General features: G+C 44.4%; 2 protein-coding genes across 4 annotated transcripts; both read left to right on the forward strand.

Annotated features, from left to right (window-relative positions):
- The first annotated feature begins 2,165 nt into the window (after positions 1 to 2,165).
- Positions 2,166 to 11,017, forward strand: LRRC23 (leucine rich repeat containing 23). Its single transcript, XM_020994407.2, has 8 exons — positions 2,166 to 2,701; positions 3,129 to 3,295; positions 3,409 to 3,518; positions 4,887 to 5,140; positions 5,514 to 5,644; positions 6,340 to 6,476; positions 8,780 to 9,044; positions 10,520 to 11,017. Exons 2-8 carry the CDS (start codon positions 3,176 to 3,178, stop codon positions 10,541 to 10,543), a joined length of 1,041 nt encoding a protein of 346 aa, XP_020850066.1. The 5' UTR covers positions 2,166 to 2,701; positions 3,129 to 3,175; the 3' UTR covers positions 10,544 to 11,017.
- A 270-nt stretch (positions 11,018 to 11,287) lies between these two features.
- On the forward strand, positions 11,288 to 21,867 carry ENO2 (enolase 2). Of its 3 annotated transcripts, XM_078155646.1 has the most exons (13): positions 11,288 to 11,494; positions 12,259 to 12,367; positions 12,814 to 12,917; positions 13,398 to 13,493; positions 13,706 to 13,764; positions 14,090 to 14,159; positions 16,629 to 16,762; positions 16,985 to 17,207; positions 17,928 to 18,125; positions 19,205 to 19,406; positions 19,720 to 19,828; positions 20,235 to 20,293; positions 20,833 to 21,867. In XM_078155646.1, exons 3-13 carry the CDS (start codon positions 12,833 to 12,835, stop codon positions 20,900 to 20,902), a joined length of 1,305 nt encoding a protein of 434 aa, XP_078011772.1. In that variant the 5' UTR covers positions 11,288 to 11,494; positions 12,259 to 12,367; positions 12,814 to 12,832; the 3' UTR covers positions 20,903 to 21,867. The 3 variants fall into 3 exon arrangements, with proteins under 3 accessions (XP_078011772.1, XP_020850058.1, XP_020850056.1); XM_020994399.2 differs by lacking the exon at positions 12,259 to 12,367 and having other exon boundaries at positions 12,817 to 12,917; XM_020994397.2 differs by lacking the exon at positions 12,259 to 12,367 and having other exon boundaries at positions 11,289 to 11,494.
- Positions 21,868 to 22,170: the final 303 nt, after the last annotated feature.

Here is a 22,170-nt window from a genome sequence, read left to right on the forward strand (position 1 = left end):
AAGAAGGGCCATTGAAATATTTTCTAAAATGTGCAAAGGGAAGTTCATAAGGAAGTTAAGATAAGCAGAACAATTTTGAAAATAATACATTGACTTCATATATTTTAAAAAAGCAAGAAATGAAATGGAGAGTCCAGGTTTCATAGAGAATCTTCTGTTTGGGTTCTGTGGTATGCAGAGAAATGTTCTATTGGTGCTTAAGCTCAGAATTTTAAAAATAATCGTTTTTAAGATAAGCACACTAATGCACCATTAATAGAGCTGGAAACTCATCTGACCATTCTGGCAAGAAAATGGAAATTGTGCTAAGAAAATTACTAAAATGTCCATATCCTACGACTCAGACATCCCATTTCTCTGCAGAGACTCCCAAGACTGTTAATGATCAAAAGAAATGTCCCATATGCACCAAAATATGCATAGCAACACCTTTGTAGGACAACTGGAAACAAAGCAGATACTGACTGATTAGGGAATGGTTAAACAAATTGTGGCACACAAATGTAATGTAATGTTACTGGGCTGCAAGAAATAATATGACCAATAAAGAAAAGTATGGGAAGACATGAACTCCTGTAAAGTGAGGTGAGCAACGCAGGAGAACACCATCCGCAGTTTTACTGCAACATTGTCAATGGATTGCTGCTGTTTGTTCTTCCTCAAAGAAAATCTCGACATCAGGAAGGTGATGCCATGATACGCAAGTGAATTGGTTTTAAGTGAGGGAGAGCTGTGCAAAGTCAATGGCACAAATAACAAGAGAAACTAAATACTATTAAATTATAATAACCAAACTTGTCCCAAAGAAAAACTAAAGATACTACACTTTCCTTCTTTCTTTGCAGAGGTGAGGGACTAGGTCTGTGGAACTCTGCATGTAATGTCAGATTGACATATGGGTTGATTATTGGCTAGCCAGTTGAACTGGGTTTTTTTTCCACTTTGTTATTCTTTGTTAAAAGAGATGGCTTTCTTGGAGGAACATATTAGGAAATATACATGATGCAAAAACGAAAGATATCAAGAAAAAACTTTTTAAAAGAAAAAAATTACATAAAGGATAGGGGAATAATAGTTCATTTGAAAAAGACCTAAGTAGATCTCCAAGCACATAGATATAATATGACATATAACTGTGTTGAAGTAACTAAAAAAAGTAATGCTATCTTAGGCGACATTAGTAAAATCATTGTGTCATAAACAAGGAAAATAATAGTTCTGCTGTCCTCTGCCCCACCAGATCACATGTTATGATTTCATTATATTGTATCCAATTGTATGCACTAGCCATAAAAGGGCCATAAAAGGTAACTGGGATGGTGACAGCTTGGAGACCTTCCCATACAAGAATTAGTTGAAGGAAATGGAGATGTTTTAGCTTTGAAAAGTACATATTTTAGGGAGAAATAGAAGAGGGATTAGATTTATTTTACTTGATCTGAGAGGATGGAGCTAAGAATTGTGGGCTATGTTTAAGGGAGCACCTTGTAACAATTAAAACAATTCCAAAGCAGAAAGGGCTCTCCCAAGAGGCTGAGAGCTCTTCACCTCTTGAAGCATACAGGCAGAAACTGAATGACCACCATATGACTGGAATGTGCGGTAAAGGGAGCTGTTCTTCAGGTTGGGGTTGGACTAAGGTCCCTTCCAACTGTGAGATTTTGCAATTCAATTGATACTATGATTAGAAGGATAACATGAGGAATAAGTTGCCTCTCAGCCTCTTCCCTTTATACTTCATATTCTCAAAGGTTTGAAACTGATATAATGGGCATTGGGTAGTGACTACATCCAAATGACCCCAGGCCCAGTTATGTTTGTTAAGAATAGGACCTATCTGTAGAATGTTGGCTGTTGGAGCTGGGGAGCTGGGTACCTTACAACCTAATCCTGCATAGATTGTGATAGCTGAAAGGAGCCTAAGAGATCATTTAGTCCAATCTTCTTCTTTTAGGGAAAGAACCTGAGGTCAAGAGAGGGCTTGGTCCAGAACCTCACAATGGCAGAGCTGGGAGTCCCAATGCTCTTTTCACTAAACCGAGTATCTTTCACCAGCCAGCCAGCCAGCCAGCGCACCCAAACCTCATTTGGAAATTCACAGATGATTGATTGATTGATGAGAAGAAATCTATTTTAGGGGTCAGCTTTAAAATGTTCTTACCTTAAGATCCATTCTACCCCGCCCCCTCCCGCTTAGTGTCTAAATTAAGTACCCTTTATTTTGAAAGCTTACTTCTTTAAGGGACTAGGGTGACGTAATGGCTAGTCTCGAAGCTCCTCCCTCTGCCTTTCCATCCTATCGGAATCTCCTGAAGCCTTTTCTCTTGGCCAATTAGCGCCCTCATTTACCTCCCGCCCCCTACCCGAATCCCAGGGATTGGGAGGGAAGATAACCGATAACCAAGGCAACTGAGGATCCACCTTCTCGGCTGTGGTGCAATCCTCCCTGGATGCTGCCCATCGGTTTTTTGCCTGTTGCCACCAGCAACAGTCTCGGCAACGGCTCGTTCCCGTTGCTATAGTAGCAATACACAGATCCTCACCACTTTCGCAACAACCTGACCCTTCGCAACAACCCGACCCTCCACCAACTGCTCCTTCATCTCCTTCTTTCAGACCCTTACTCCCAACTCTGAAGTTCTTCTTACGTATTTTCGGGGTGGAAGAGGAGTATTTAAGGGATCTGCGAGTCAGATCTAGGGTGTGTGTGTGTGTGTGTGATCCCTGGGACAACAGGGGTAAAAGAGTTGAAGAGGGAGATGGGGGAGTTGAGGGGAGGAAGTCATGAGAAGAAAAAGGGTCTTTGGAGTGAAGTACTAAGTAGTTTCAGAGAATTCACTAACAGAGAAAAAAGCGATTGAGGGGGAGTTCTGATGATAGAGAGAAATGTGTGGAAATAAACCAAGGGGTTGGGGTCTATTATGCCTTCTCCAGGCACCGGTTGCTTTCCCCTCCACCTCTCTTTAAACTGGAGGGGAGATGGGAAGCTCACGAAATGGCACAATGGGACTCACCTCACCTGAGCACTCCCCTAAGATGGAGCTTCTCCTTGGTCTGAAGCTGCATGAGATGGCGTCTTAGAAAGAATGAGGAGGTGGGAGAGTCACAGGACCAGTGTTTCTTTCCAGGATTTAACCAGCCTTCACCCTAAGGAGTCTCAGCCCCAGGAAGGAAGATGTCTGATGATGAGGACTTGGAAGAATATGATCCAGACCAGGATGAACCAGAGGAGGAAAAAGAGAATAAAGAGGCAGAAGAAGGGGAAGAGAAGGAGGGAGGGGAAGAAGCTGAAGAGGTAAGGGCATAGGCAGGGAGGGACTCTAAAGAGAAGTAACAGGAGAGTGATGAGCAGGACTGTCTAGAGAGTGGAAAAAAAAAAGGCACACTTGACCCTATGTCCTCTTTCAGTTCATCCCCAATCCTATCACAGAGGACACAATGAAGGAAGGTCTCTCTTTGCTCTGCAAGACAGGCAGTGGACTCTCCCATGCTTATGTGAAGCTGGAGGCCAAAGATAAGTGAGTGTGTATGTGTTGAAGGGGAAGGGAGAAGCAGATGTGCATTGTAAGAGCTGCAGTTAATACCAAAATCTTCACTCTTACCCTCCTGCCCCAAGTTTCTCTGGCTTTTGGGCTATACCACTCTTGTTCTAGTCCTGTGAGAAGAGGATAGTGGAGCTAGTCACTGAGAGTTGTTTCTAAGCAAGCCAGGAAGAAAAGCTGGGGTCTAGGGACCGTTCCCTTCTGTGCTGATTTCCTAACTCTCCCTTCTTCATACTGACTCCTGTTACCTGCACTCCAGTGCATCCCCTCTTCTTTCACTTCACCAGCTTTGCCTTTCCTTGATGCAGCCCTTATCCCCATCCTCATTTCACCTGTTGTCTCTTTTATTTCTTGCTTTCCATCATTTATCCACTCTATACTCTCTACTGTATCCTAACCCCCTTCTCACTGTAGTTTCCTCCCTCTCTAACACATTGTGCTCTCCTTTGAGGTATCCCCTCCCTCTTATTGAATTTACTTTGTCTTTCATAATCACATCGACTCAATCGCCTTTAGGATAAAATATAGACTTCACTAACCTATCTTTCTAACCTTGTTTCACATCACTCCTCTTTATGCATCATTTGCCCCAGCAGATACTAGACAACTAGACACCTGATTGTTCCCCAAACTCAATATTACATCACAGACTTCTTTACATTGGAATAAACTCCCTCTTCACCCTGGCTCGGAGTCTTTATCTCCTTTCAAGGCTCAGCTTAAATAGCACCTCCTCAGGGAAGCTTTCTCTGATTGCTCCCCGTTGAAAATGCTCAATTCCTCCTCAAAATACCTTGAACTGACTTTTCTAGGAGTTCTGTCACTCCAGTAGAATGTAAATTACTTGAGAGAAGGGATTATTTCTTTGCCTTTGTATTACTGGGTTTAACACTGTGCCTTGCATACGGCCGTAGGGATGTGAACAGGACTTGTAATTTCATTGGTGGAGGGAGCCCCTGGAGAAGAACTGCCTCCTCCAATGCAATTTCGCTTCTTCTTGGCAACTTCTTAGAGAGCTACCTAGACCACTGAAAGATTAAGCAACCTGCTCTGGGTCACACAGTCAGTATATGTCAGAAGCAGAACTTGAACCCAGGTCTTTCTGGTACCAGACTTGCTCTCTATCCAGTAGGCTAGACTGCCTCCTGCCTTGCATAATAGTATGTTTAATTTTTTTTTTTTTGCATAGAATTGAATTGTTCTCCCCAACTCATTCCCTCTGGCCTTCTTCCCCCTTCCTCCTCTGCAAACCAGTTCCAGCTACTTTCTTCCCCACTCCAGCTGTCATGCCCTGTCCCTAATTCTAACAGCAGCCCTGGCCTCCCTCCCTTCACCATTGTCCAGGGAACTGACTGACATTTCTCTGCTGTCCTCCTACATCCACCTCCGTTATGTGGATCTGTCTGGAAACCGGCTGTCGGACTTGTCACCACTCAACCACCTGACTCACCTACTCTGGCTCAAGGTTGACCACAACCGACTCCAGAGTGCTCGGATGTCAGAGCTGCCCTACTTGCAGATTGCCAGCTTTGCCTACAACCAAATCACTGACACCGAAGGCATCAGCCATCCCAGATTGGGCAGCCTGGATCTCAAAGGTGTTCTCTGGGTGGGCAGAGGTGTAATATCACTAAACCATAGCACCACAAAGATTACCTAATCCAATCCCTTCATTTTATGGATGAGACTCAGGGCCAAGGTCATAGTCTCACAGCTTTAGAGCTGGAAGGGACCTCAGAGGCCATCATAGGCTAACCCCCTGCTTTTACATATGGGGAAACTGAGACTTAGAGAGGTAGCAGAGATTTACCCCAGGTCTTCTGACTCAAAATCCAAGGTTCTTTCCACTCCACAACATTGTGTTGTATGCTTGACTAGACTCCTTCCTTTGCTGTGTCAAGTGGCATTCTGGGTTAGGTGTTGTATATTACGCGACCATTTCAAATGCACCCTGACATTTGCCTTCCTCAGGAAACAACATCAAGAAGATAACAGGCCTGGACCCCCAAAAGCTGGTGAACCTCCACACACTAGAGCTCCGAGGGAACCAGCTGGAGAGTACACTGGGACTCAATCTCCCCAAGCTGAAAAATCTCTTCTTGGTAACCTCTGAGGGTTGGGTAGAAAGCACACTGAAGGCAACATGACTAAGTTCTAGTACAACTGTGCTGACCAACTCTTTGTGTTCCCTTGGGGACATTACAGATCCTCTCTGAGTCTTACTGTATGACTAGTATTATGATTGAGGGGAGAATGGCATGGTTGATACAGGGCTATCTGAACCTCTGTCAGGACCATTTTGTGTTTGCCTCACCCTCAACATGGCCCTGTCATAGGTCTTGAGAGGGTTTGGAAGACATACTTCCATGACATCAATGATCCTGATCCATTGGGGTGGTGGCCCTTGGTTACAGAGTTGGGAAGGGAACCCAGGTATCCAGATTGCCGTTTTCTATTCCTACAATATGTGTATGGTTCACAGTAGGGACATTCTGATGGCTCTCCCTCAGGCAGAAACCCAGGACTTTTGGTCATGGGACTCTCTAAGTAAGAGAATTTGGGGGAGAAGGACAGTAAGAGGAACTGTACCTTCTTAGTGGCCCAATCCAAAGGATCCTGGCTTTCTCTGGGGATAACAGTTCACCTTGGCTTCCTCTCCTTTGGCCATCCTTTTCCTCTCTTTACTCCTCTTCCCCTTTATCTCTGTCTCTCTGTGTTGTTTTTCTTCTTTCTTTACATGTTTCTGTCTGTGAACCCCCTTCAGTTTGTCTGTCTTTAACCAGCCTGTTCTGTGTAGGCCCAGAACCAGGTGAACACAATAGAAGGAACTGAAGGACTGAGTTATCTCACCACTTTGCATCTTCGGGACAACCAGATCAGTTCTCTGAGTGGCTTCTCTCATGAAATGAAGTCCCTGCAGTACCTCAATCTTCGGTACGTTTGCCACCCTCCCATCCTCACCTTCTGCCATCTTCAGGATCTGGGCCCAGATTTTGACTTTACACCTGGATTCTTACCCAAACTGAATCTATTCACTGATCATTGTTTTACCTTCTACTTTTATCCAATCTGATGGTACTTTTGTGTCCCTTCTCTTCCTTTTGGATCTTTACTCTTTCCTCCCTCCAAATTCCCAAAATCTCCCCAGCCTGGGACTTTAAAAATCTTTCTCCACCTCTTTTTTTAATTTAATTTTTTTTTAATTTTTAGGCAATTGGAATTAAGTGATTTGCCCAGAGTCACACAGCTAGTAAGTGTCAAGTGTTTGGTCTGAGGCTGGATTTGAACTCAGGTCCTCCTGACTCCAAGGCCACCTCTTAATTCCCACCCTCCCACCTCTCCACTTTCCCAGAAATAATCCCTTCTGTGAGCATCTAGGTGGTACATTGGACGAAGCACTGAACCTGGAAGTCAGGAAGAACTGAGTTTAAATCAGGCCTCAGACACACATGTGACTCTGGGCAAATCACTTAACCTCTATCTGCCTCAGTTTCCCTAATTGCAAAATAGGGTTGGTGTGAGGATCAAATGAGATCATATCTATAAAGCACTGCATAGTGCCTAGCACATAGTAGGCATCTAATAAATCCTTCCTTCCTCCCTCCCTCCCTCCTTTCCTGCTTTTCCTTCCTTCCTTTCTTTTCTCCCTTCTTCCTTTCCTTCCTCCCTCCTTTCCTTCCTCTTTTCCTATTTCCTCCCTTTTTTCCTTCTTTCCTTTCCTCCCTCCCCTCTGTCCCTTCCTCCTTTCCTACCTTCCTTCCTTCTTCCTTCCCTCTTTCCCTATGTTGATACAGGAACTGTCTCAGAAGATGGACTAAACTAGATTAAAGGTAACCAATAGGCCTCAAACCTATTGATGAGTTAGGGGGATGTCTACCCCAAGCATGTGAAGACTTCCCCCTGTGGAATGGGCAAAAGAGAACAGTTTGTTCCAGTGGCCACAAAAGCCACTGAAGCATGACTTTCAGCTTGCCACTGGACTCAATGACTCAGAGTGAGACTTTGCCCAGCCCTGCCTCACTTACATGCAGTTTGTGAGCAAGTCGAGACATCCCCCCATGGTGTCATTGGTCCTCTTCAAAAATGAAGGACAAACAATAATATTGGCTTTATCCTGCTGCCCTGCCTCCTGTGCCCCAAATTTTCTGCCAAATCATCTCCTGCCTCCTTACCTCCTTGATTTTCCTTGAATTCCACCTCTGCTTCCCTAAGATCTTTCCTCTCTAGCCCTTTAACTTTCAAGGGGTAATGGTAGTCGGGCTAAAGGAAATGGGAGTATCCTAAAGAAAAGTGGGAGCAGGTGTAGAAGGAGACTGCATCTGTATAGCAGGTTCAGCAAATCTTCGGGATGTCTAGCCAATGACCAGTGTCTGGAGAAGCCACTGTTTAGCACCTGGAGAAGTGCACAAAATATAGTTTCTACCACTCACCATTTTCCCATCTGGCCTGCCCACAAATGGCTCTTTGCTCTCTATAGTCAAATCAACAAGCCTTTATTACATGCCTAATCCATGTCAGTCACAGTGCTAGATGCTGGTGATACAAAAACAAAAATAAAACAGTTTCTGCTCTTAAAGATCAGGGGAGACAACGTGCATATACTTATATACGTATAGAAGCATATCTAAAATAAATACTAAAATTAAGGTAATTTTTAGGGGAAAACATTAGCTGGAGAGGTGGCACAGTGGATAGAGTTCTGGCCTTGGAGTCGGGAGGACTTGAGTTAAAATCTGACCTCAGACACTTGACATTTACTAGCTGTATGACCCTGAGCAAGTCACTTAACCCTGATTGCCTCACCCAAAAAAAAAAAAAGCTTCAGATGGGATGTGGCATTCGAGTTGAACAAAACTATGACTTCTATGAAATGGATGAAGAAGTCCATTCTAGGCCTGGGGGAAGCCTATACAAAGGAAGAGAGACCATAGCAGATAAAGTATCGTAAGTTGAGAGACTGGTCAGTTTGGCTGAAGTGTAGTGTTAATGAAAGGGAAGGATGAATGAAAAGATTGATTGGAGTTGGGTGAAAAGGGTGTTAAATATAAAAGCAAATATGCAAATATACAAATAAAAGAAAAGAAAATATATAAAAGAAAAAAAGCTTGTATTTGATCCTGTAAGAAGAAGGTTGCCAGTGGAGTTTATCAAGGAGGGGAATAACATGATAGGAAAATTACTCTCTTCAGAGATAATATGACTGAAGACAGAAAAATTTATTTTAAACTCTTTTACAGGGGGAACATGGTGACAAACCTAACAGAATTGGGTCAGCTGAAAGATTTGCCCCGACTTCGGGCCCTGATCCTGTTGGAGAACCCATGTACAGATGAAAATGACTATAGGCAAGAAGCCCTGATACAGATACCCCAACTGGAACGGCTGGACAAGGAATTCTATGAGGAAGAAGAACGGGCAGAGGCTGATGAAATCAGACAGAGGTTAAAGGAAGAGCAAGAGCAGGACATGGAACAGGACCTGGATCAGTTTGGAGATAAGGAGGTAGAGGGAAGGACAGGGTGTGGGTGCAAGGATGGGATGGGGGCAGAGTACCAGAGACTTCTGCTGTAGTGGAAGTAACTGAGAAATCTAGGGGAAGTGGTTCTTCAAAAAGGGGGAGGAGTAAAGGAAATGGGGCTATCGGGGTGGTTCCTTGGGAAGAACAGGGTAGAGATTTGGAAAAAAAAAAAAAGGAAAAGAAGAGGTCTTAGGCAAAGAAAAACCTTAGAGGGACTTGAATCTGGACTCTCAGAATGGGGGAATGAAGGAGGGCAGGAAGCACCAGTGGTTATGTGAGGGGCAAATGAGAGTTGAGAGATACAAAAGCCTGAGGGGAGAGGGAGGTGGGAAGATTTCCAGGAAGCTTGTCTGAGGCTGCTAGAAGAAAAGTAGAAAGCTGTATGGTATTGGAACAAATCAGACGTGGGGTCTGATTTTTTTTAATTTTTTTTAAAATTATTTTTTTAAATTTTTTTTTCCATATGCTTTTGAGTTGAAAATTTTTTTTTCCCTTTTTCTCCCCCCCCCCCAAGACGGTGCACAGTCTGACATAGGCTTTACATTTACATACCCATTAAACATATTTTCACATTAGTGAAGTTGTAAGTAAAAATTAAAACCAATAGGAGGAACCATCAGAAAGATGAAACAAAACTCAACTGAAGGTAAAAATAAGTGAGAGCAATTCGACTTCCATAGTTCTTTCTTTGGATGTGGAAAGCATTTTTCCGTCCCGAGGCCTCTGGAGATGTCTTAGATCCTAGTAATGCTGAGAAGGGTTCAGTTTAACATTCTTAGTCATTGCATAACATGGCTGCTATTGTATACAAAGTCCTCTTGGTTCTGCTCACTTCACTCAGCATCAGACCATATAAGTCTTCTTAGGGCGTATTCCTTAACCTTTCTAGGTCTCTTTCTTGATTTATAAAATGAAAGAGTTGGACTAAATGATCCCTAAAGTTCTTTTCACACGTAATTCTATAATCTTGTTTTGATTCTTTGGGAGCTAGGGTAAAAGGTAGGAATGAGGAGCCAAGAAGACCAGGAAAGTGAATTTGGGGGAGATTCCTATGCAAATATAGACTAGTAGGCAAAGAGTAAATAGAAAAAGAAGATGAGGGAGAGGATGGGAGCAGGGGGAAATAGAAAGGAACATGGCTGGACCTAGTGAAGAAGGCAGCCAGGAGAGGAAAAAAACTAGGATTAAAAATCTGAAACTAAAAATAACCATGAAAGAGGAGGGAGGGAGAAAGACATGCAAGGGAGGGAGGAGGAGAGAAGAAGAGGGGTCAGCAACAGAGGTTGGAGAAGAGAATGACAGATGAGAGGAAGGAGGGGTGGAACACTTAGGGGGGAAAGACACACGAAGATAGAGGAAAGGATACAGATAGGGATGAGAAGAAGAGACAGCAGGAAGGGAAACAGGAACATAGCTGGGCCTAGGAAGGAAAATCTGAACTTCTGCCCTCTCCCCACAGGATGTGGATGAAATTGTGGTCTAAGGCGCCAGTGTGTGTGATACCGATCTCCTCATCACTTTCTTCTTTCCCTTGGAAAGACCCTACCCTTAGTCCATCCTTGGAGGAAGATGACCCATTCATTCCTCCTCTCCCTGGATCCCAGGAGTTGGAAGCACCTTCAGCTCAGGATCTGTGAAAGGAGTGATAAAGAAAGCAGAGGAAGGAAGGAAGGAAGACCTAGAGAGAATTCCTTGCTTTTTACTTTTATTTTATTTTATTTTATTTTTTCAGCAGAACTGGTGGGGGTATTGGGGGAGGGGGAGGTAGAACGGTCAGCTTAACAGGATCCAGGCAAACCTGAAAGGGGAAGGGACAGACCTAGGGGAATTTAAACACTAGTCTGGTAAAAGAAATGGGGGTGGGGGGAGAGCTGTGCTCGGGAGCAGACCTGGGTGGGTTGAATTGCTTCTTTTTCCAATAAAGAAATTCATGCCACTGGCATCCCTGTGACTTTTGTACATCGGTGTGAGCGTGTAACACTGAGTTTCTGTGTGACTGTGTCAGTGTCTGCCAGGTTGTGTGACAGTCTGTGTGACTGGATGTCACTGTCAGAGTGTATATCACCGCATTATCCAGTCTCTTCGCCAGTGTGTCAGTATCAGTTAAAATCTAGGTCCTCTGTGCGTGGCAGGGTCAGTAAAGATGTGCGCCCCTGCCTGAATCCGTGTGTGTGTGTGTGTGTGTGTGTGCGCGCGCGCCTCTGCTTCAGCCTGGTCCTCCCGCCCGACTCCCGACTCCCCCACCTGAGCTCCGCTCCTACGTGCGGCTCAGCGGGCGCCTTCTGACTCATCGGGGCTCCGGGTCACATGCATCTTGCAGGCCCTATCGGGTCTGCTCTCTGCCGCCTGCCTGCCCGCCCGGGATCTGCAGCGGCCCACGCCCTGCTCCTGGCTCCCGTTCCCTCCGCGCTGCCGCCCGCTCTGCCGCAGGAAGGTGAGACCCCAGCCCCCTTTTAGCCATCTCTCCTCTGTCCTTCGTCCCTCTTCTGCCATGCATCCCCGCATCATCTTTCCAGGATGGCTCTGCGCACCTGCTCCATCATCTTCCTCCCAAAGCCCAGCCCTTTCCCACCCACCCAGTATAGTCTCTATGACCCTTTATAAATGTCTCCCTATTTTCTAACTACTTGCTTACCTCATCTGTGTTTCTATTGCTGTCTCTGATTGAAAATTTCGATACTTGCTTTATAACCTGTGTCATGATCTTTTACGTTTCTACCTCTTTTTAACTTAACTCTCATCAATACCCTCATTTTTATTGATGTTACTATTTTTGTTTCTTTCCATCTTGACTCAATCCCTTGGTTCTGCATTTTGGGGATGCCCCTTTCTAGTCTCTCACGTTCCCTAACTCAACTTCCTCCTCCCCACTCGCCTCTCCCCATTTCTTCCCTCATTTTTTGACAATGCAGGGAATGTCAGTCTGCTGGGGAGGTGTGGATGGGTACTGCCTTCTCAGCCTTAGCACTCTGCCACCTTTTCAGCTACAGCATAGTCCCCCACTAGACTAGAATCTGATTCCCCGACTTCCCATGTCTCTTCTGCCCCTCCCCTGTCATGCTCAGTTTTGGGGGAGTAGAAGAAATATGTGTGCAGGAACCTTGGAGAGAGATTTGCTACTGGGAAAAGGGTGGGGGAACTGACAGTCTAAGGATGTGAGTCATAGATGTTCAAGTAAGGGGCTTTTGGCATCTCTAGGGGGAGGGGAGACCTTGGCTACTCATCATTCTTCTTAGCATCCAGAGAAGAGGCTGGCTTGGTGGCCACTCCCAATCTAGGTATACCTTGGGGAAATCCCAGCTGGCTGGTAAGTGTGCTATTGAGGGGGAGAGAGGTCCACATTTCCCATGGGATGCTTTTCCACCAAGCCTCTTTTCCTCATTATAGGGCCCCAACTCCCAAAATCATGTCTCTTTTTTCTTTATGCAGTGACCTTCTTCCCTTCCACCCTCACCATGAGGGTGCTTCTTCCTTTCCTCCTCCTCACTGCAGCCATATCTTCCTTCCCCTCGCTGCAGGACCCCTCTTCCCTAGTCATGTCCCTTTTTTTTTTTCCTGATGCAGTGACCTTCTTTTTTTCCTCCCCATTCCCCAGGATGGGGGCATTTCCATTTCTCCCTTCTCTTCACTGCAGCCAGCTTTTTCCTCCCTTACTGCAGTGACCTCCTCCCAGTCTCTCCCTTTCTCTGCCCCTCCCACACTAGCCCCACCCCTTCAGCATCTAACTTCTCTCCTCCCCTTTTTCTCCACCAGTAGATAGATTCTAGCCACCATGTCAATTGAGCGCATCCATGCCCGGGAGATCCTGGATTCCCGTGGTAACCCTACAGTGGAGGTGGATCTCTACATAGCCAAAGGTAATGAATAAGGATTGAATCCCCTATCAGGGTTGTCTCCCATCCTAACACTGTCAATCTCCACCGTAGATATAATCCTTACGAGGATTCACTGGCTGTTGAGGCAAATGAAGTGAACTGATCTGGAGTTCACAGTTACTGTGTGGAGTGGGCACCTGCAGATGATGAATTCCCATAGGGAAGAGGGTCCTGGGATGTATCCATGCATGGATAGTATTTTCCTGGTTATGTAGGGGTGGTACGGGTTTTGTTCCTGGTCATCCAAGTCAAGAGCTGTGTTTGTTTCCAGGCTTATGTATCTCTGTTTCCCTATGTTTCTATGTTTTGGAAATGTTATGTGTAGTTAGGGATTCTAGGCATGGCTGGAGAAATGCTGGTGGGAGTGGGGACTCTGAAAAAAATGAAGACATCCCCATCCAAGTAGCATCCTCCCTCTACTCCCAATTCCTATGCTGCCACTTCCTTCCTTCCTGCTCTCAGGTCTTTTCCGAGCAGCAGTGCCCAGCGGGGCATCTACTGGCATCTATGAGGCACTGGAGCTGAGGGATGGGGACAAACTTCGTTACTTGGGCAAAGGTGAGGCCCCTTTACCTATTTCTCCCTTTATAGTCTCACTAGTGCCTTCATTTCTCCTTCTAGCATCTCTTTCCCTCACCCTGTTTCCCATATCATCCCAGGCCCCTGGACCACTTGTCTGTCTCACCACACCCTTGGTCTTTTCTTTGTCTGGAATCCCCTTTCTTCCTCCTGACTTCAATCCTAGTCCTGGCTTCCTTCCCTCTTCTCAGGTGTACAGAAGGCCGTGGATCACATCAATAATACCATTGCTCCTGCACTGATCAGTTCTGTGAGGCTTTTCTCTTTCTTGGGGGGAAAGAGGGATGTATCATAGGCTTTCGTTGGATTCAGAGGAAAGGGACCATTCTGTCTCTTGGACAGTCTGTTTGGATGTGGGACCCGGGGAAGGATCCTACTAAAATTTGGTTGGGACTCACTAATCCCACCAGAGGATGCCCAAATTGCCCCCCAGTAGTCTCTATGGCAAATTGTTTCCAAATGGAGTGGGGTAATCAGGGTGTAATGAACAGGGATTTGGTCCTGGGGAGAAAGCCTATTTTCCTCCTCCCTGTCCTGTCTCAGCCCCAGCAATAAAAAGGACTGTCTCTCCACAGGGCCTTTCTGTGGTGGAGCAGGAGAAGCTGGACAACCTGATGTTAGAACTGGATGGGACTGAGAACAAATGTAAGATGGGGGTCCTGGGCAGGGAGGTAGAAGATCCAAAAGTAGCAGAGCTGGGGCAGAGGTGAAAGCTTCATCCCAAGGAGACAGAAGATGGGCAAAAGCCCTTTCTCTTCTCACTAACCCTATCCCTGCAATATCCTTCCCTTTCCCCCTTTTTGGGTTGGCCCCATAATCCTAGTGGCCTTTTAATGTGATGATCCATCAGATCTACTACTTATAGGGGATCCTCAGTGATCAGTTATATTGTTGAGATAGACAAAAGAAAGAATTTTCCAAGAATTTTCCAACAATCCAAGGAGAAAGGGACGTAGTATGGAAAGACTGGACGTGGTACCATGGCAGCTGCAGCGTCTTGGAAAGTAGTAGCTTTTGAGTCAGAAAGAGCCTTCGATCTTTACACTTAGCTGGTTAACCTTGAAAAAATTATCATCTCTGAGTAATAGACCATAAATTTAGAGCTGAAAGGAACTTGAGAAACCATTAAGTTAAACCCTCTTATTTTGCAGATGGCAAAACTGAGGTGGAGAGAGGTTATTTGCCAAGGGTCATCCAGCTAATACTTGGCATTCAGGTCTCTGCCACCCAGCCCAGCACTTTATCCAATATGCCACCTAGTTGCTTCTCAGCTTCCTTGTCTGTAAAATGGGGATAGGGATAGGGACAGAACCAGTGATTTTAGGGAGTTCCCTCTGAGGAACTAACTGCCAATGCAGTTCAGCACCTTCTCTGAAATGTCCAGTCTTAGAGAGTTTCCCAGAACACTAACAAGTAAGTGGCTTGGCTGAGTCACACAAGCCAATATGTGTCCAAAGTAGGACCTGAACCCAGGTCTTCCTGGCCCCAAGGTCAGTTCTGTGTCTGCTACATAATGCTGGCATAGGATTTCAAATTTATAGCTATATTAAAATTAAGTAATACACAAGGTTTAAATAGAAATTAAGTAGGCCTCTAAGTTTATGAACTACTAGCTTTCCATGAGAATTTTCATGACCATGTAAGATCCAGACTTCTTATATCAAGGTGGGACATTTGTTGATAGAGAAGGGCTGGGCAACAGCTCTTTGTTTGAATATTTTTTATAATTCTATGTTTTCTCATAAAATATTATTTCTAATGTATCTGATCACTACAGAACAAACTGACTTGGTTTACTTACTTCAACATTACCTATGTCACAGGATTGTTGTAAGGATCAAGTTAAGTAATGGCTGCAAAATGCTTTGTAAACTGTCAGGTGCTATAAAAAGTCAGAAACCAATAACAACAACAACAACAATAATAATAATAGGAGAGGAAGTGGAGTCTCCTTCTAAATGTCTAGAAATAGGGTCAATTTTTACTTTTCAAAAAAAAAATATATATCCTAACCCTTAACCCTTCCTCCACATCCCTCCTTCAGTAGATTGAGGTTTTTTCTTCTTTTTATTTTTGCATTTAAAAAAAAATTAACAAGCATTCATTTTCTCCCTTTCACCTCTTCCCCTCCTCTTTGAAAAGAAGAAAAAATAAACCCTTTTTTAAAAAGCAAATATGCATTGTCAAGCAAAACAAATTCTCATGTTGGCCATGTCCAAAAATAAGTCTCCTTCTGCATCTGTCTGGGTCAAGTAATTTACTTCATCATTGATCCCCTGGAACTGTGGCTGGTCATTGCATTGATCAGGGTTCTTCAGTCTTTCAAGGTTGTCTTTACAATGCTGTTGTTATCGTATAAATCATTCTCCTGGTCCTGTTCACTCCATCTGTATCAGTTCCTACAAATCTTCTAAGGGTTCTTTGAAAACATTCTTTTTATATTTATTATGGCACAATAGTATTCTGTTACATTCACATAGATTGAGGTTGTTTCAGTCAGAAATGGGCTGATTTCTGCTTGAGGATCTGGGAAATCTTCACAGTCTATCTAAGGGGAGTGAAAAAAAGAATTAGAAAAATGGAACACACATTAATTCTTATCATATAAGGAAAAGTGATTGAAAATGAATGAATGAATGAATAAAGGGGTCTTGGAGGGGAAAAAAGGGTTGTAATTTCTTTCTTGAAAATGATTAATTTGAATGTAAATAGTTACTAAGGGGCAGCTAGGTGGTACAATGGATAGAGTACCAAGCCTGGAGTCAGGAAGACTCACCTTCCTGAGTTCAGATCTGGCCTCAGACACTTACTAGCTGTGTGACCCTATTGGCCTCAGTTTCTCCATTTGTAAAATATGATGGAGAAGTAAATGGCAAACCACTCCAGTATCCTTGCTAAGAAAACCCCAAATGGGGTCATAAAGAGTCAGACATGCATGGCTGAAAAACAACTCGACAATAATTACTAAGCATGTTTCCACTGATGTTTAATTAATGTTGTTTCTCATAAAACATTTCATATTTTTTTTAAGGGGGAGGAGTCAGGGAGCAAGAAAGAGAAGGGGACATACTTCTGTGCCTTTGTCTTGAATACCATATCTTCTAAATCTTTCAGCCAAATTTGGGGCCAATGCCATCCTGGGTGTGTCTCTGGCCATATGCAAAGCTGGGGCAGCAGAACGAGAATTGCCTCTCTATCGCCACATTGCCCAACTGGCTGGGAACTCGGATCTCATCCTACCTGTACCTGTGAGTTGTACCTTCCAGGAGTCGAGGTGGGGAGATAAAGGACAGTAAAGGATAGCTCGCTTTGGGGAGGGGAGCAGTGAAGCAGTTGTACTTTAGGGGAATGGCTGAGGCCAGGCAGATCATGAAGGCTGAGGAGGAGGTATGCTCGGGCAGGAGAATGTCTGGATCAGGGAATCTGGGGGTGGGGTCCTTTGACTCCCTTTTTTCCCCTTTATTTCCCAGGCTTTCAATGTGATCAATGGTGGCTCCCATGCAGGAAATAAGCTAGCCATGCAGGAGTTCATGATCCTTCCTGTGGGAGCTGAGAGCTTCCGGGATGCCATGAGGCTTGGGGCCGAGGTCTACCATACACTCAAGGGTGTCATCAAAGACAAGTATGGCAAGGATGCTACCAATGTTGGAGATGAAGGTGGCTTCGCTCCCAATATCCTGGAGAACAGTGAAGGTAAGGCTGGTAGTGGTGGACAGCCACGCTCACAATCCTGTGAGATCTTCCACCCCTATAGATTTCTAGATATCAACACAAGCAATCTCTGGAGATACACCTATATTATATGAGCCCCATTAAAGAGACCCACTTATACTCTCAAAATATGCCAGTTACTCAACCAGATCCTAAGGGAAGCACAACATCACCCTTTGGTCTCATGAAATTCATTGTCTCCATTCCCTTGAAATAATATTGAATTTTTACCTGATTCTTGGAAGTTCTCTAAATGCATAGCCAGTTATAGAAGAACAAATTTTTACCCACTCACACAGATCATTCAGGATTCCTAAATCCTACAGGATTTCTGGGAGTTAGGGAAGATTAACAGTAAGATTGAATGGATTCACTGGTTCATAGGATATATTAGGTTAATGAAAGTAGCCAAATTTTAGTGGCTTAGTTTTATAAAATGCCTCTACAATCCCTTTTTCACCATTCCAGGTCCAGAAGGTTGCCACCAGCATTGCTGGTCTCCTAGATTTTTTTTTTCAAATGATCAAAATTCCTGACTTATGTTCTATTCCATCAGAGACTTTAAGAGATTCTATCAGAAGCTTTAGGTGTGAGAATGTCATATTGCATGCATCTCTTTCTCTTTTCCTTCTTTGACAACTCCCTTCCCACCTGGTGTCCTCTATCTCTAATTCTATCTATTACCCCACCCCTACTTTTCAGCTCTGGAACTGGTGAAGGAAGCCATTGACAAGGCTGGCTACACAGAAAAGATCGTCATTGGCATGGATGTTGCTGCCTCTGAATTTTACCGTGATGGCAAATACGACCTGGACTTCAAGTCCCCTCCTGATCCTTCTCGATACATTTCTGGGGACCAGTTGGGTGCCATCTACCAAGGCTTCGTCAGAGACTACCCAGGTGCTTGCTCAGGGAAGACAATGGGGCCTAAATGAAACAGGGGAATGGCTATAGTTATAAAAAAAAAAAGATTTTTTCTATACAGACGTAACAGTGATGTATAGAAATGGTATATAACTGGAAGAAGCCAGTGTATAGTGAAAATAATGCTTACAGAGTATAGGCATGATATATAGTATGAAGGAGCCATGTGAGCATGAGAGGACCATGGACAGTGTGACAATGCTGTATATAGTATATAGGAGCCGTGTGTAGAATAATATAATATTAGACTAATCATTTAAATGAAATTTCACAGTTTACAAAAGACTTTCATCACAACTCTTTCAAGTAGCCCAGAAAGAAAATGCAAATATTATGATGTCCATTTTACAGATAAATGCACTGAGGCTCAGGAAGTTTTAAGTGACTTGCCTGTATCACAAGACCAGTAGGTGGTAGAGCTAGTATTTGACTCCTGAGTCTAGTGTTTTTTTTTTCCTACTATGCTGTACTTACCTATAGGCATTGTATGCAGCTATGTGTATTGTGTAGATATTGTATGTAGGTATGTATGAAAAACAACATAGTATGTAGAAATTATGTTTTCATGTAAGTGCTAAACACAAGTCTCCATTCTGTTCATTTTGGTTAAAACCCTGAATCAAATCATGGGGCCCAATTTGGGCTCCATAGCCATAGGGGAATGTAGGGATAGGAATGGTGGAGTGGAGACCCAGAGTTCTTATTCCAGGAATGGGAAGAGTTGATGATCTCCATTGTCCCTGAGAACAAAACAGGAGAAATTAGGTGGATATAGCAATAAGGATGATTTAGGTTAGATACAAAGAAGGCCTTTGAGACATGAGATGGTAGGATGGGTGACCAAAGGAAGCTGTGGAGTCTTCCTTGGAATTAGGAAAAAATGAATTAAAGGTAGGCCTACCTGGAGGTGAGAAGAATAAATAATTAAGATGACTTCTGGGGATCTCTTCCAATTCAGAAGATTTGTGACTTGTTGGGAAAGCCGGGAGTGGGGATCTTAGCTGGGCCTAATGGCTAATGAGAGTCATTTATCCCTTCACCTCTTCAACTCTCAGTTGTCTCCATTGAGGATCCATTTGACCAGGATGACTGGGCTGCTTGGTCCAAGTTTACAGCTAATGTGGGCATCCAGATTGTGGGTGATGACCTGACGGTGACAAACCCAAAGCGAATTGAAAGGGCAGTGGAAGAGAAAGCCTGCAATTGCCTACTGCTCAAAGTCAATCAGATCGGCTCCGTCTCGGAGGCCATCCAAGCGTGAGTGAGCCCCCGGTCCAGTCTAAGACCATAACCCTCAAGATCCTCTGTTTCATGCCCCACTCCTCTGTCACTAAGCCCCACACATTCTAGAGAGAGGTCCCATTAAGTCCTTGGATCCCCCAAACCAACTATCTCCAGATTTTCTCTTTGAAAAGTTGAAGGGGGGAGGGCAAGAGCCTATAGTGAGGAAAGAGGAGTCAGTACCCACTGTGTGTTGAGGGGAAGGGGTACTGATTCTAGGGGTCAGTGACAGATGTGTTTGTGTGTGCGTGTGTGTGTGTGTGTGTGTGTGTGTGTGCGTGTGTGGCAGGTGTAAACTGGCCCAAGAGAATGGCTGGGGGGTCATGGTGAGTCATCGATCTGGAGAGACAGAAGACACCTTCATCGCTGACCTGGTTGTGGGGCTATGCACAGGCCAGGTGAACAACTTAAACATTTCCTAAGTGCCTGTTGGGGAAATAAGAAAACTGTGCTAGCCTCTAGAAGAGATAGAATAAGAATTTGGTTTTTTTGATTGGAGGTGGAGGTCTGGGAAGGCTTCATGGATGAGATAGTCTTTGAGATAGGCCTCAAAGGATACAAAGGGAACTAGTTTGGGGGAAGTTTGGGAAGGAAAATTAAAGGTTGGATGAGCATGAAACTGACCTAGAAGTGCCACATTGGATAAAGAATGACATGAAGGAACAGGGGAGGTGCTGATAGCTCCTGAGCAAGGTATATTCCCTAGGTATTTAAAGACACCAGGGAAGTTTAAGGGGGTGGATTATATAGTGAGGGCCCCTGAAGACAGTGATAGAGTCTTTCTCTGGGTTGGGTTTTTTTCAGATCAAGACAGGTGCCCCATGTCGTTCTGAGCGTCTGGCCAAGTACAACCAGCTCATGAGGTAAGGAAAAATTAAGGGAGAAAAATGGTGCTCTGAGTGCTAGGAATGGAGGAATTCTGGGGTAAGGAAGGTTATGGCAATCCCAGAGGTTTTTCTCCCTGAAGCCTAAACCATGAGGACAAGTTGGGAGGGGGATTGACAAATGCTTTCTAAAAATTAATAAAGTAAGTTCTTTTAATTTCTGGAATTTTCAGTCAAAATGCAACTATGGATGTATTCTGCTGTAAAAAGCCATTTGAAAGGGCAGATGCCCTTTTTTATTTTTATAAGGAAAACTTCTGATACATGAGTTAATAATACTCATAAAAATTTTATAAAAATGAGAAAGTGGGAACATAAAACAGTAGTTACTCAGTTTTCTTTTTTGAGTCTTGATATCATTCATGATATCATTATAGTCTTGGTTTTTTTTTTTCTCCTTCTAAAAAAGGTTGTAAGGGGCTATGGATGAAGAGTGAGAGTGCTTGGTGGGTGGGTGGCAGGTGTTCCTCTTGTCTCTCCTGATCTGCTCTTCCCCTTCCTTACTCTGTCTCTTACAGGATCGAGGAAGAGCTGGGAGATGAAGCTCGATTCGCTGGGCACAATTTCCGTAACCCCAGCGTGCTGTGACCACTTTCTCTCCTGTGCCTCCACCCCCTCCAGCTCTCTGAACTGTGACCTCTCACTTCCCCAAGCTGTGCCCTAGAGCCCCAAGCCCCTTGGAATGTGTCCTGATCCTCCCTGTCTTTCTTCCCTTCTTCCCTCTTTCCCCAACTTCTCCAGCCCCGTTTCCTCTTAGCTTGGCCTTCTCTTTCAACTCCACGCTCCCCATTCTCCTGAACAGTCCTTTTCCTGGGGTCGTACTGCTCTTAGCTTCCTGCCCCTCTCTACACTTACTTTCTCTCCTTTCTCACTTGGAGAGGGGAATGTGAACTGCAGAAGAGAGTTGGCTCTGGAAGGGGCTTAGTCTGAGTATCAGGGTCAGTGATGGGATCAGGGTATATTATACAAGATGTTTGGAGAGGGGCTAGGGTAGAAGTTACACATGCTTTCTGCTTGTGTGGGTATGTCTTGGTTCTGAATGCTATCCATTTTGCACATGTCCCATGAACTGAAATGTTATGTGTGCAGTCTTGTATGTTGGATGTGTGTTGCGTGAGTTTGGCATGTTATTTATGTTGGCACATGGGGCAAGGCCTAATTTGAAATTATTTATGTAATATTTATTTATTTTGTTTATTTATTTATTATTTCCTTGGAACCCTAAGGACTGAGCATGTCTTGTCACAGAGGGCTATTTTTCCATGTCTCATTCAGCTTTGTGCCATAGTGACCATGGGTAAGGAGGTATAGCAGGAATGGGAAGGGTAAAAGGAAATATCCTACCCTTTACCTCCTTTATGTGTGGGGACCCCTCCCCCAGCTAAAGATCCCTCCCTAGCCCAAAATCCCCAGGTTCTTCCCTAGACTCCCTCATCTTTTCCCCAGCTGTAGCAGAGCCATGCCTCTCCTTCCCCCCCCCATTGCCACCTACCCGAGTCACCACCATCTCCATGCTTCCCACAATTACCACTGTCATTAAAGTCTGAATCACAGCCCCCGTGTGTCTGAGAAGTCTGTACCCCACTATCACATATGAAGCAAGTGGGCTGGGGACAGGGAAACAAAGAGCAACAGTGCCTCAAGATGAGAATCCCTGAATAGAGAGGGTGGGGGCAAGTGTGTGTGTGCCAGTCTGAATGTGTGTGAAGGTGGGGAGGGGGAAAGAAGACTGGGTTAGTATGGCCAAGATGGGGTTCAAGAGCTAGAATCCTGAAATGCCCATTACTTCTCAATAATGTACTTCAGAGAGACACTTTGGCCCCGACTGCCCCCTCACTGGGCTCCCATCCAAGCAG

This window comes from Phascolarctos cinereus, unplaced genomic scaffold, assembly GCF_003287225.1.
Source record: "Phascolarctos cinereus isolate Bilbo 61053 unplaced genomic scaffold, phaCin_HiC Scaffold_1;HRSCAF=81, whole genome shotgun sequence".
Classification (NCBI taxonomy): domain Eukaryota; kingdom Metazoa; phylum Chordata; class Mammalia; order Diprotodontia; family Phascolarctidae; genus Phascolarctos; species Phascolarctos cinereus.

Coding starts and splice junctions, on each gene's coding strand:
- LRRC23 (XM_020994407.2), top strand. CDS start 3,176: ATGTCTGATGATGAGGACTTGGAAGAATATGATCCAGACCAGGATGAA. Junction 5,645..6,339: donor AGCTGAAAAATCTCTTCTTG/GTAACCTCTGAG, acceptor TGTTCTGTGTAG/GCCCAGAACCAGGTGAACAC. Junction 6,477..8,779: donor CTGCAGTACCTCAATCTTCG/GTACGTTTGCCA, acceptor ACTCTTTTACAG/GGGGAACATGGTGACAAACC.
- ENO2 (XM_078155646.1), top strand. CDS start 12,833: ATGTCAATTGAGCGCATCCATGCCCGGGAGATCCTGGATTCCCGTGGT. Junction 12,918..13,397: donor GGATCTCTACATAGCCAAAG/GTAATGAATAAG, acceptor TCCTGCTCTCAG/GTCTTTTCCGAGCAGCAGTG. Junction 13,494..13,705: donor ACTTCGTTACTTGGGCAAAG/GTGAGGCCCCTT, acceptor CCCTCTTCTCAG/GTGTACAGAAGGCCGTGGAT.